The sequence below is a fragment of the Suillus subaureus genome (assembly GCF_016647635.1).
Source record: "Suillus subaureus strain MN1 chromosome Unknown BJ212scaffold_44, whole genome shotgun sequence".
Classification (NCBI taxonomy): Eukaryota; Fungi; Basidiomycota; class Agaricomycetes; order Boletales; family Suillaceae; genus Suillus; species Suillus subaureus.
This window is the reverse complement of record NW_024538600.1, coordinates 106,379-119,747: the sequence shown is the minus strand read 5'-3', so window position 1 is coordinate 119,747 and position 13,369 is coordinate 106,379. Positions and strand designations below refer to the sequence as shown.

General features: G+C 48.6%; 4 protein-coding genes across 4 annotated transcripts; 1 reads left to right on the top strand and 3 right to left on the bottom strand.

The window, feature by feature from the left end:
- Positions 1-51: 51 nt before the first annotated feature.
- Positions 52-3,384, bottom strand: BJ212DRAFT_1387409 (uncharacterized protein). Its single transcript, XM_041336876.1, has 6 exons — positions 3,024-3,384; positions 2,741-2,956; positions 2,480-2,536; positions 611-2,431; positions 463-559; positions 52-412 (listed from the first exon to the last, which is right to left on the bottom strand). The coding sequence occupies exons 1-6, from the start codon at positions 3,240-3,242 to the stop codon at positions 216-218; spliced, it is 2,607 nt and encodes an 868-aa protein (XP_041187945.1). The 5' UTR covers positions 3,243-3,384; the 3' UTR covers positions 52-215.
- BJ212DRAFT_1387407 (alpha beta-hydrolase) lies at positions 3,385-5,282 on the top strand. The gene is made up of 9 exons (XM_041336875.1): positions 3,385-3,756; positions 3,813-3,851; positions 3,901-3,994; positions 4,048-4,175; positions 4,223-4,312; positions 4,363-4,440; positions 4,491-4,559; positions 4,612-4,749; positions 4,803-5,282. The coding sequence occupies exons 1-9, from the start codon at positions 3,550-3,552 to the stop codon at positions 4,983-4,985; spliced, it is 1,026 nt and encodes a 341-aa protein (XP_041187944.1). The 5' UTR covers positions 3,385-3,549; the 3' UTR covers positions 4,986-5,282.
- A 1,210-nt stretch (positions 5,283-6,492) lies between these two features.
- BJ212DRAFT_756172 (uncharacterized protein) lies at positions 6,493-7,766 on the bottom strand. Its single transcript, XM_041343987.1, has 5 exons — positions 7,602-7,766; positions 7,261-7,549; positions 7,019-7,207; positions 6,794-6,966; positions 6,493-6,744 (listed from the first exon to the last, which is right to left on the bottom strand). The coding sequence occupies exons 2-5, from the start codon at positions 7,507-7,509 to the stop codon at positions 6,636-6,638; spliced, it is 720 nt and encodes a 239-aa protein (XP_041187943.1). The 5' UTR covers positions 7,510-7,549; positions 7,602-7,766; the 3' UTR covers positions 6,493-6,635.
- A 1,227-nt stretch (positions 7,767-8,993) lies between these two features.
- BJ212DRAFT_1485686 (WD40-repeat-containing domain protein) lies at positions 8,994-11,000 on the bottom strand (the record flags this gene model as incomplete). The annotated part of the gene is made up of 6 exons (XM_041341017.1): positions 8,994-9,105; positions 9,158-9,330; positions 9,386-9,574; positions 9,628-9,816; positions 9,872-9,913; positions 9,966-11,000. 6 exons carry the CDS (start codon positions 10,998-11,000, stop codon positions 8,994-8,996), a joined length of 1,740 nt encoding a protein of 579 aa, XP_041187942.1.
- Positions 11,001-13,369: the final 2,369 nt, after the last annotated feature.

Genomic DNA, 13,369 nt, shown 5'->3' with positions numbered 1-13,369 from the left:
AACTTTCCTATCTAGGATTCACAAGAAACTAGCCGGTCACCCCCCGATTTTGGTAAGCTGTGTCGTATTCTTCATTACAATCCGAAAAAAAAATCAAGCAGCTGCTACATACATAATACCCACGCAACGATTACACTATGACCGGCGACTGGTGCTACTAGTAATAAACAGTAAGATACAATACTCTCAGCATTGCCAAGATGGCAACAATCTTGCTACGACGGTCGACTCTCCCCTCTCCCAGATAAGAACGACGAAAAAGCAAGTTCACTGCTCAACGGAGCAAGTCCCAGCTTCGGATTTGGAGGAGGTTCAGCCGGAACAGGTGATCCTGGTGTCTCTCCTAAACGTGAGCCAGATGGGAAACTACCGGTTTGGAAGGCAGACAGGTCTGGTTTACTGTCAAAGACCCCTAAAGTTGGGTAAGCTTTGAGAGCAAATAATGAATATTCTACAACGTACCTAGCTTGCGAAGCCATCGCTGCCGAACTTGGTGATATCCCCTTGATGGTAACGCTTTCTGGACCAAGTCCCACTTCTGTCCGTATTTGGCGACAGCCTGTTAAAGTGTGTCAAGAATCTGGCTGCTGTATAATCACAAAATACCGACCTGAGCAAGTAGATCATCCTCCTCCTTGCTCCACTTGACGTAAGGACTTCGCTGCCTCTTTGGGACATCTTGGCCTACAACCCTGGTGACCTCCTTGTTCTTCGTGATCGCCACAGATTCTATTCCGGTTCCGGGACTAGAACTCGGTTCGGTATTATCAACGATCGAATCAGCACTTCCTGCGTCAGTCTTTCCAGGAGCTGTCTCGTGTCGCAGATGTGCTTGCAAATCCGACGGGGCATCTCCCCAACTACTACTGATCGGGGTTGTGACTGCCCGTTGGTGTAGTACAGATGTTGGGGCCACAGTTTCTGTAATTGTGGAACTTTCATGCCGAGGAGAAAGAGGCACAAGGAATGGATCAACGAGTGCGGACTGACTGGGGGGCGCATTCACACTAGGATCGGGAGTGGGCTCGGCGGGAGGTATTGGTGGTGGTGTAGCCCCGTTGCCAGGAGGATCATGCCTCACCTGATCAGCCGACTCGGGTCGCGGAGGAGGGGTAGGGGATATTGTCATAGGCTGAGTGGGGGAAGGCGTTGAGGCGGTCGCGATTTCACGAGCAGAACCGGGGTCCCCGGACGAAACTTGTGTAGGTCCATCGGACCATTGGACTGGGTGTAGATTTGGCGGCCCAGAACCCCAGTCAACTGCATTTGCTCGGGGTAAAGGCGAGGGACGACGGGACCGAGGAGGCTGGGGCGCAACGTCAGGTACGGATTGCTTCTTTTTTGACCTGCTTTTCTCTCTCAGTTGATTGTCGAGGGATTTATCAGGAATGCTGGGAGCCTTCTCCTTCCCTTTGCCCTTGGGCAGTGAGCGAAATTCCAAATGACTCTGCTGATCTTGCGAAGAGAATACGGCGGCTTGGTCAGCTAGTACGTCTAGCCCTGATCTAACCCTGCCAACAGCAGTCGAATTGGAGCCAGCTGAGCTACTACTTGGTTGTCTTGCACCTTGATCTCTTGCTTGATCTCTGAGCGCACTAACCTTGTCTCGGGCAGCGATTTTCCTGCGTTTCGGTACAGGACTATCAGGGATGTCGCTTGATCGCGAACGCCTTGTGCCAGTGACGGTCTCTTCCTCATCTTCATCATTATCCATCATTGACCTTGCTGCACTCAAAAGAGAGTCCAAAGGCGTTGGTGGGTTCTGGTTACGCGCACCTTGCTGCTTCTTCTGTTGGTGGGTAGAGGAAGACGCTGAAGCTGCTGTCTTAGAAGAGCTCGGAGTTTGTAGCAGGTGGTGTGAATATGCTGGAACAAGCACGGGGACAGCACCTGGGCGCATAGGACTATTAAGATAGACGTACCCTGGCCCAGGGGGAACAGCTGCCATGCGCTTTGGTGTCTTGGGGGTAGCAACGACGGTTGATGTTGATTCCTCTCGCTGCTTATCCAGGGTCTGTGTGAGGCCAGCCATTATACCAGCACGCTGTTTTCCGATTCTCTTTGCCGCTAGGAGCAAGTGTTCTGTTCTTGCATCCGCAGTTAGAACTCGGGGAGCTTGTCTTTGAGAGTGCCGGCGCTTGGAAGGATGCGGATGGAGACTTGCTGCCGCTGTACGAGATTTCTGCTTTGGCGTGGTCGTAGGTGTATCCTCAGGGTCTCCTGGATGGTCATCATCAGAAGGATCAGGGCCAGGATCCTCGTCCTCCGTAGTTAGTGGATGATCTTTCCTTCTCCGCCGGTGTGGACGAGTCTTTGGTACTTGATTCAAGGTGGCAGTCCCATTTAATGCGAGAGGTTGCATGAGAAGCAAGGGGCGGAGGCGGGATAGTTCGCCTTCGAGGATGGAGAGACGTGATTGAGTTTCATGAAGCTGGTGGGGAATCAGCAATAGGGGTGCGTGATGGAAAGAGGGGCTCACTCGTTGGCGGAGACTTCGGTTGTCTGCTTCAGTTATAGCATGTTGTCGCTCAAGCTCCTGGATCAAAGTTAGTTACTGGTAATCCGAAGAAAAGGGGGCAACGAAGATGACAAAAAGCTATAATGAATTTTCACATGTCTATTAGACTGGCTTACTGCCAGCAGCGTCGCAGTCAAGTAATCGGTGTGAAAAGTGATTTATCAAGACGACCATGCAGTCTTGCTAAACCAACATCGCTAAAAAGAGATAAGAATGACTTACTTCATCTTTGTCGGACGGACTCCTGTGCTTGGCCTGCTGTGTAATAAGTGCTTCGGCCATTCGTGCCCAACTATCCTTCTCTGAGTTCCACCGCAATCTCTGCTCCTCTGCCTGTCGCACGAGTATATCACGCTGGTCAATTAGGCAGGATATAATTTCGGCCTGTCTAATGATTTGCTCTGGATCAGAATGCACGACATCATTTTCCTTCGCCATCTATCAGTATAGATATGGAGCTTAAGTCTAACCGTCCTGTGATAGTATTGAACGGGACATAACGCACTATATCGGGTAGCTCTTTCTCCCCTCCACCGAGATCATGCATGTCCATGATATTCATACGCACTTCTTGTATGTCAGTGTCATTTTGGGGCCTAGGAGATGCGATTTTGGGCCGGAGGGGTAGTTGAGAGTCATCCAGTGTTGCAAGTGGTGGCGCCGGGGAGAGGGATATGATATGAACAAGGTCATCAAGAGCTAGAGGTGGATATTCATTGCTCATCACAACCGACAGCGAGAGGCCTTGTCAGTACGGGTCTTGGTCGTCGTGGGTGACGATGAGCAGGAGTCGTCGACCGCAAGAAATCAAAAAGCCAAATAACGCCAACCCAACGCGCGGTGCACGTCACATGATCTGTCGGAGTTGCATAAGCTATAGTCATGTGACATTGTGCTGTTGCAGTTGGACCGGCTCCTGTTTTGGAGAACGTAAGGTCTTTCGTGCGTTTCATGATTTTTATGCGATTCGTGTTTAATTACTGCTAGTGATACCCCCCGTCTTGTGCATATCTTGATTATCATCAGCGACGATGGGTTCAACCCCATTTCATCGTCTAGCCCTGGTTCTTCCCCCGCTGCTTCTCACTGTTTATCTCTTAGCCAGCTTCCCGCGACCACCTACTGTACCCATCATCCACACATCCCTAGCGCACCTTCCGAGCTCATCGCCATCGTGGAATGTATACCCAGAGGACTTGTATAGTGGAGGTTCATACGCTAACCTACCTCTAGGACGGGTACGTACTTTGCTGATGTGTACCCATGTTCTAGTGCTGACGAGTATACTACCCAGGTGCGATATTGGCTCATAGGACCGGAGGACGGACAGCGTGTGCGTATTTTCGTGCGCGTGAGTATCATTTACTTATCAAGACTACTAGATTGTTTTGATACATGGCCTTTCCATCCCGGCCATCGTCTGGAAAGACGTAGCACCTGTACTCGCCTCACGAGGATACCGTGTACTTCTGTATGGTGTGTTTTTGTCTTGCAATGCATGTTACGGTCCGAACCCACTCATGTTGTAGATTTATATGGTCGCGGTTACTCGGATGCCCCCCAAGTAACTTATGATACCACTCTTCACACCACCCAACTCGCGCTCCTTATGCAACATGTCAAATGGGATAATGCATTTATTGTTGGATTGTCGATGGTAAATTCATTTTATTTTGTTGATCTACCGCTTAATTCCCTCTCCAGGGAGGTGGCATTGCTACTGCATTCTCAGCCCACTTTCCTCATCTGGTGAATGGAAAGGTCGCTCTTATTGCTTCAGCAGGTATTATGGAGGTAATTGACAACCAGAAAAGCAAAGTTTTAATCTGACGTATCTCACATAGTCAAGCGATATCTCTCGTACCTCAAAATTTATGTCAACTCCCCTCGTGCAAACGGTGTCCGCCCTCCCACCTTTCCAAGTAAGCTTGAGGAACTGCTCCATTTTCTCTGCCATCTGACTTTGACGTAGCATTACATGCGTCTCCTTGCGAATACCTCTAAATCCTCGGAACTTTGTGAAACCAATCCGATACAAGAAGTCTGTGTTTCCTGACCACCCGTTTCACGGCCACTAAATACTACTCTCTCAGATTGTCCGTCTCCAAACCGCGCATCTCCCTTACTACAACGCTGCTGTGGCATCTTCCCTTCGCGACGGCCCTATTCGTGGCTTACACTTTGCATTCCAATCACTCGCACGCTCTAGCAACCAAGTGTTGCTCATTCATGTAAGAATTCGCTCCATCAATCTGCCACTATGATGCTGACGTTTGCGATGAAGGGCACGTCGGATAAGACTGTCCCCTATAAATACGCTTCTAAGATACACAGTCTCGTACCGCAAGCCGACCTTGTCACCATCAGCGATGGTGGCCACGATCTCACTGTAACTCACGCACCCGAGGTGAACGCTTTGCTACTTCACTTTCTCGCCGACGATTACTCGTACAAGCCTTGTGGATGAGTACTTTTTACTTGATATACAGGGACTAATACTTTCTTTGACGATATGTATCTGCACCCGCGCACACATGCTATTCGCTACTCATCGTCGAACGCTATTTTTTTTCCAACGTATGATCTCTCTTGCATCATTCTGGACACCATGCCCATCACACTTTATCCTCGTCTCATGTTGTCCTCGCTATTCATCCGCGTTACGCTTTGGCTCTTTTCCTGTTTGCATTACTATACAAAGTCATATCTTGTATTAATCACATTTTCCGGAATAAATGAAGCGCTTCCAAGTTATATGCAACAATCATCCATCTATCAGTCATTGTGCGTCGATATTTCCGCCTTATCTGCATGCGCGCTAACGACTGCTACTGGCTGGTAAGTTGAGCCACAGCGCGTATGTAGCGTGTCTAAGGTGATTGTTTTTTGTCGCCTCTGTCCATCGTTCGGTCATGTCCTGATAAGTATTTACATCTGGGAATCATTGTCTGCTGCCGCTAAACTCTTTGTCGCATCTCTTTCTCTAGCTTCTTGCAGAACGCTCTAACTTATGAGGTCCGGCGGCCCCATAAACGGCTTGCGGCCCTCACTAAGCTACAGTATGATCAGTTCATCCGCTGACAGTGAAAGAATGAAAGTTCCTTCGCCGACCCTGCACCATGCAGTAAATGTAATGTGTTTGAAGAAGTTCCCTTGCGACCATATTCCTGACGCGCGCGGCTCTCGAATACAAGGTGAGAGCCACTTTACCTAGCAATTGAAGTGCATTAGTCTGTGAGGGAGCCGGGGATATGTTTCCGACACCTCCAGAAAGACCGTGAGCTTCTCTTCCAGTTTAATCACAAAGTGGTCCAACCTGGTCATATCGGCGCAGTCTCGGTCTTCCGTGGCAGAGCAACTTCAAACTAGTGCAACACCTCGGTGTATGATGTTCTGTCAGTAGTTTTGGCTAAAATGAATCATTGGAACGGTGGCCCTGTGTTTGTCCCGACAACATCATCACGACGTTACTCCCAGTTTGAGGAAGCTCATCCCTTTCCGCAAGGACGCGGAATTTCCCTTAACCAGGCAACTCTCCCCCGGAGGACCTCACTTCACCGACCAGCGGGTAATATCCAGTCAGACTTAACTTTTACTCATAGTCAAGCAGTCCCCTTACTCGTCCAGATGACAATGCCCACATCTCTGCTTCAAAAAGGAAGGTAGTTGTTCCTGTGGATAGGTTCGTCGGAAGCATCAAAAAGAAGTTGTAGACTCGCAGCCTTCGAGACACTCCCGACCGTGAGTTACCTCGTGTTATTATATCTCTTTTGCCATTGTGAACGCCTCGGCGGTGTTCCTGCGAAATATTGATTGGGAAATACAGACGTGATCTATTGCTGGCACAAGCTAGGTTTGTTGCCAAATTACCCATAGTGATCAGAGAATCTGAAATCCCAGTCTAGGCAGAGAACAAGCGTATGTCAATTGATGGGAGGCGTAGATATTTCGAGCTTCCCTTTGCGAATTTCCTATCTCAAGCTTGAATAGTATCACCCGCCCGTCAATAGGATGCGACGATGATTATTCTTCCAAAACAAGTCATGCAACACATGATGGTCATAAAGCTCAAGTAAAATACGAAAATTGACAGATGAAAACTGAATGAATGATGTATTTACGAACAGTGGGCTTCCGAGTGGTCACTTACCGCAAGGCGGGATGGTCCTGCTTCGGACTGTGCTTGACTCGCTATTGTTTTCAATTCAATTTCTTCGTGCTGAACCCTATAGTGCGTTAGTGAATCATTTTTATGAACAAATATGTTGTATATACCTGGGAGGAGGCACGGCGACTGGACAGAGAACATTTTCTTCCTCTTCATCGTCTTCGAGTTCGTCATCATAGACTGGCCGTGGTTCCGGCTTCTTCTCCTTTTTCTGGAACCAGCTGAGGCAAAAGAAGAGAACATATGGTCGTATTCCGTCGTCCACACCAATGACGTCACCCTAGTGAATACAGTCAGATCTCGCGAACGTAACAGAATGGTAGAACACAAACGTAGGTAGCTTGTCCGAGTGGAACATCGACAACTTTTACAGCTTTTCGTTTCGGTTCACGCCCGTTTTGTTTTCCTTTGTCTGATGACGACCGAATGGGATTGAAAAAGGCCCTGCCACCGGGCAAGGGAGTCGATGCAGTGCTTTCTTCATGAAGGCGATTGGGAGGTAAGGGCAATGTAGCAGGGAACTGCAGTGCGAGTGTTGAATGAACCATGAAAGAAACAAGAGAAAGAGACTTACATCTAAGGGATCACAAGATTGCTCCTTCCAACCAGAGCGTACTGCATTCGCGCGAGAGAAGCGAGAGAGTTTGCTGAGACCAAGGAAAGTGGGTTGCTGCGGGTCTCCTGTAGGCGGAGGTCTCAGCGTAATAGGTATGGCGGATATCGGTGGTCTGCGATGCCCGGCAGGAGGACGACGAGTTGCATCAGACTGCAATGATAGCGATGGGTGAGTGGTATAGCGAGTAGGGGACTGAGATGCGCACATGCAGTAGATGATTGAGGGTTGATTTTTTGCGTGCAATGAGCTGTAAAGGAATGTTAGCGCATGGATAGTAGGTGATCGCAGGGGATGCATACACGGGCTTGAGTAAGGATGTCGGGTGGAGTATCGCAGATGCAGATCTTGGTGTCGTCTTTCAAGTTGGTGTGTGTCGTGTAAACTAGTTGGCGTGAGTCGGGTGAGAAGATAAGGGGAAAGGCAGCATTCGGAACGTCAAAGGAGGCGAGGAGCTGTCGTGACTCGAATGCCCAGAGCTTGATGGTGTCATCATTGGAAGTACTGGCAAGGAGAGTACCATCAAATGAAAGTGCTAGACCACCAATGGTCTTGGTGTGCCCTTCAAAGGGAGCTCCGACAGTCTCCAGTGTAACCGCATCAAACTCATAGATTGTCTTGGCGTCGTTATCCTCATCGAAATCTGCAGTGAAATTGAATTCGAATGCAGCTATGATAGTTTTGTTTTTGTTTGTCCAGAAAACTGGCGAAAAGAAGACTCCTAATTTAATGGGCTTCCCTATCCTCACATCCAAGTTTTGTGTTTCGACATCCCAGACTTCAAGGCACGTCCCCAAATCTGACTTGACTGCAAGCTTCTTCGAGTCTGGAGAGAATCGAACCGCGCCCACTCCACCGATGCTTTTGAATGGACCAGCCACGAGTTTGCCAGTCTCCAAGTTCCATATCCGCGCTGTTTTATCGAATGACCCGCTCGCCAGCAAAGTGTTGCCCACAGATATATCAATGGAGTAGATTTGTTGTGAGTACAGGCAATCTACCTTTTTCGGTTGCCACACCACTTGTCCTTGAAGTCTGGAGTCTTTTGCCTCATCCCGTGTAAAAATTACATCTACAGCCTGAGCACATTCGCCACACTCGCCGCTTTCGTTGTCACACCTCCTTCTGTGACCCTTCAAACGCAGACATGTCACCGCATCTGCACAATGACGACAGTACTCTCGTCGAGACACTGCGTGGCTCTGGAGGACGAGGGATGTGGGTCCTCCTGACGGATAGTGCTACGCGCGAACACACAGTGAGTGTGAGTGTTTCCCTTGTACTTACAATTCAAAGCTGAGTTCACAAGATCCATGTCAATCGTGTGTGCTTCTGCACAGTTGCAACCATCCGTGGCGATCAGTTTACCAATACTCATGCTCTGTAGAAAGGAAGCCGGACATCCTCTTTTCCCGTTCTCGACAACTTGGCACAGTTCCTGCTAATGGTGCAGTTACTGGCAGAAGCTCGAATTTGTGACCAAAGCTTAGTCTGGGCGGAGAATGAATGCATATACATTAATGACAGGCGTGGACATATCAACCTTCGTGTTTCAAACTCTCGAGCTTGAATATCTAAATTATATCACCCAGCCGTCAATGCACTCAAGTGAGGATGCGAGTACATTTATTCATCAAACAAGTGGTAAAGCTTGGAGGTACAGTGCGAGATAACATACTCAGTAGATGAAATATCTACGGAAACTCTGCCTCTAGGTGTTCGTCAGCTCCTGCAAGGCGAGATGGTCCTGCTTCAGGCTGTGACTGACTAGCCAGAGTTTTCAATTTGATTTCTTCGTGCTGAACCCTGAAATACTGAGTCAGTGAATGAATTGTGTGAACAAATAGGTTTTATGTACCCGGCAGGAGGCACAGCGATTGGACCAGGAGCATTTTCCTCTTCATCGTCGTCCTCAAGTTCGACATCGTAGACTACGCGTGGTTCCGGCTTCTTCTCCTTTTTCTGGAACCAGCTGAGGCAAAAGAAGAGAACAAATGGTCGTACTCCATCGTCCACACCGACAACATCACCCTAGTGAATGACGCAGTCAGATCCCACAAATGCAACAGAATTGTAGAAAACAAACATAGGTAGCTTGTCCGAGAGGAACGTCGACAACTTTTACAGTCTTTCGTTTGGGTACACGTGCCTTTTGTTTCCCCTTGTCTGGTGACGACCGAATGGGATTGAAAAAGGCCCTGCCACCGGGCAAGGGAGTCGATGCAGTGCTTTCTCGATGAAGGCGATTGGGAGGTAAGGGCAATGTGGCAGGGAACTGCAGTGCGAGTGTTGGATGAACCGTGAAAGAAACAAGAGAAAGAGACTCACATCTAAGGGATCACGAGATTGCTCCTTCCGACCAGAGCGTACTGCATTCGTGCGAGAAAAGTGAAAGAGTTTGCTAAGGCCAAGGAAAGTGGGCTGCTGCAGATCTCTTTTAGGCGGAGGGCTCGGCGCAATAGGTGTGGCAGATATCGGTGGTCTGCGGTGTCCGGCAGGAGGACGAGTTGCGTCAGACTGCAATGATGGAGGTGGGTGAGTGGTGTCACGAGTAAAAGAATGAGATGCGCACATGCAGTAGATGATTGAGAGCTGACTTTTTGCGTGCAATAATCTGTAAGGGGATGTTAGTACACGAACAGTAGATGTTTGCAGGGGATGCATACACGAGCCTGAGCAAGAATGTCGGATGGAGTATCACATACGCAAATCTTGTAGCCATCTTCGATGTATGACGTGTAAACCAGTTGTCGTGAGTCGGGTGAGAGAATAAGTCTATGAGGACCACGAATGTCGAAGGAGGCAAGGAGTTGTCGTGATTCGAAAGCCCAGAGCTTGATGGTGTTGTCCAGGTGGGAAGCGCTAGTGAGGAGAGCACCATCAAATGATAGTGCTAGACTACCAATGCGTGCGGTGTGCCCTTCAAAGGGAGCTCCGACAGTCTCCAGCGTCGATGCATCAAACTCATAGATTGTCTTGGCATCATCATACAAATCTGGCTCAGATTTGGTACTGGTGGTGGTACTGAATTCCAATGCGGCTATGATCGTTTTGTTGTTGTTTGTCCAGAAAACTGGCGATATTACCGCGGGTCCTATTCCAGCTGAGGGTTTCCCTATCCTCGCATCCAATTTCTGTGATTGGACATCCCAGACCTCGAGGGATGTCCCCAAAAACAACTTGACTGCGAGCTTCTTTGAGTCTGGGGAGAATCGAACCACAGCCACATGACCGATGCTCTTGAACGGACCAGCCACGAGTTTGCCGGTCTCCAGGTTCCATATCCGCGCTGTTTCATCGCATGACCCGTTTGCCAGCAGTGTGCTGTCCGCAGCGATATCAATGCAGCTGATCTGATGTGAGTGTCCTTCGAATGTTTTCACAACCCCCGTCTCAACCTCACAGGCTTTCATCTCCCCACTTTGTGTGCACTGATCTCCACCACCAGTGACAACCCATCGACCGTCCCTTGATACTGCCACCGCATATACCTCCTTCTCGCAAACACCCTGCGCTCCCTCAATCTCCTTGCCCGCCTTCAGATCCCATTGCCGAGTGGTCTTGTCCTCAGATCCGCTCATCATTCGCTGGCTGTCTGGAAAGTAGGATATGGATCGAATGTCTCCTCCATGACCCTTCAAAATCGTTACCGGTTTCAGAATCGATTTCGTGGTGACCGCCTTCGTTGACGTAGAAGCCATGGCTGCGTCTTCGTGAGCGAAACAGTGAAGTAGTTGAGTGCGGGCAAGGGATGTATTCAAAGTGCAAAGGTGAGGCCCGGCGTCAGTGTATTATATGATTGATGATTGCAGCGATTCGATGATGGGCCTCCTGTCCAAACCAAACGTCAGTCCATCCTCGCTGGAAATGTAGATGATATTTTAGTGCTACCGAGAAGCTAGCAGGAATGAACTTGAGGAGCGATAAGCGATAAATTCCTGAATGTGAGTGCAGCTATTGGCCTTGGGCGCTGCCTTGCATATATATATATATATACCCTACCACGCCCCCTCTGCATGGCAGCTGTGCGTTCTACCTTGGATCCTTCCATTCCTATCATTTAATTTGTTTCTATTCGGTTCCCAGTTCACAGCCACGGCCGGTACTATAGCGTCAACCTGTTTTCCATTTCCCACCCACCCGACACGACAAAACATTTCAACTCCGACTGCATACCGTTACTCGCTCGTCGGTTTCGATGAACGTTTAGGGAGACCATCAATCCTCATTTCATCATAGCAAAATGTTACGAGTATACGCACACGCAACACTGGTGGATGTTTCAGCGCCCTTTTTGTTCGTCCCTGACCACGCACCAACCACCTTTTGAATTCACAATGTCAATTTCCAGTCTTTGCATGTTTCTCTGACGCTGATGTGAATTGCCCACCCCAGAAATTCAACATTGACATTACCGTACATACTAGTATGCGTGTTGAACACTGGAAGCTTGTGCTGTAAAACTGCAGCATCTGAACCTGTCGACAACGTATATCTCATCACTTGTAAGTGCCAGGACCTAACACCTATCACACCTATAATTCACAAGGTATCTAGTGCGCAGTCATGGAGGAGACGGTAAGTTATATACCAGGGAATATACCCAAGATGAGTAGGTGTCGAAGAAAGCGGCGAAATGAGCCAGTCTAGGCATCGATGACAGTAACTGGCACCTTGGAGGTTGTCATTGGTGCTTAGGAATGCAACTTTGAGAGCGGAGGTTTGACACTGACCATTGGCACCACAGGTCTACAATACAAATGAAGTGCTTAAAACCCGGACCTGAGTGTCCTATGAAGAGGGACAATATCGTATACGAGTCCGGGTCTCGAGTCAACTTACTTAAATCAGTGTATGAGATGGTTTGAGAGATAAAAGAGGTTGACATGAAGCTCGCAAGTTTGGAGCACATGAAAAGACGATGATTTCGTATGGTCCGAAGTTGCCGCGGATCATTGTGATATGCGGTGAGGTGGTGTATTATTTCATGGACGTGAGGAAACAAGTTTTGAGTCATCAGTTCGGAGCGAGCGAGCAGACACGACACCTTGGAAAACTCATGGTGGATTGATGAACACGGTTGCTCTAGGATGTGTATGTCCGTGAAGAAGGATTTGATTGCAGTGATGGCCGGGATCAAAGATTGTAGATAAGCGACTCGTGAGTGTGTAGCGTGTAAAGGGAATTTCTGTGTCTGGAGAATGCCAAGTCAGAACGCCTGGTGCCACTCATGGTAAGCAGAGGCTCGCTAAACCCCAAACCTAACTGACTGAGCGAGATAAATCACATGGGACAGTAGTAGCAGCATTTCGACGTGAGAAATCAACAAGTATGCATTGGTGTGTTCCAGGTCCAGCGACGATTTGAGCTATCGCTATGGCCCGAAAACACCCCAATGCAAACGATATGCTCATCGAAGTAGGAGCTGCGAGAGGAAAATTAACGCGATGGATCATGCTTTGCAGGTGAGGCCGGTATGTATGATATGGAATACAAGTCTTGTAGCTCAAATTGTCAGCGTCAGAATGAGCAGGGAATGTGATCGCCTAGGTATACGGACAGCTTTTTGAAAATGGGCGTGATTTATTTAGCGAAAAATAGCATCGGCAGGCAGGGAAGTAGCTCTTGAGGACGCAGATGAGATCACTGGATAAGGATGACTGGGATGAGTGGACGAGATATCAACGGCACAATCTCAAGAGGGATAACGTACTGGAACTAACAATACCTGCAGCGACAATGATTTGGCTATCTAACCATGAACGTTAATGCTCATCTGAGGAAGAGCGAAGAGTTGACATTAGCTCATTTACGGGCTAGTAGAGTGATTTGAATTCAGCTTATTGACATCACACAGAACAATGGGAGCTAGGTGTCCTATGAACAAGGAAAATGGTCTACCGGTCTTGAATCAGTATACTGAGATGACGTGGTGCTTGCAACTTTGAAGTGCATGCGTAAGGCATCCACAGACGACCTCGTACCGATTAATTCGAGCTACTGCGGATTGAGAGGGTGAGTTAGTTGACACTGGGAAGAAAACATGTTTCAACGGTTGAAATGAACATTG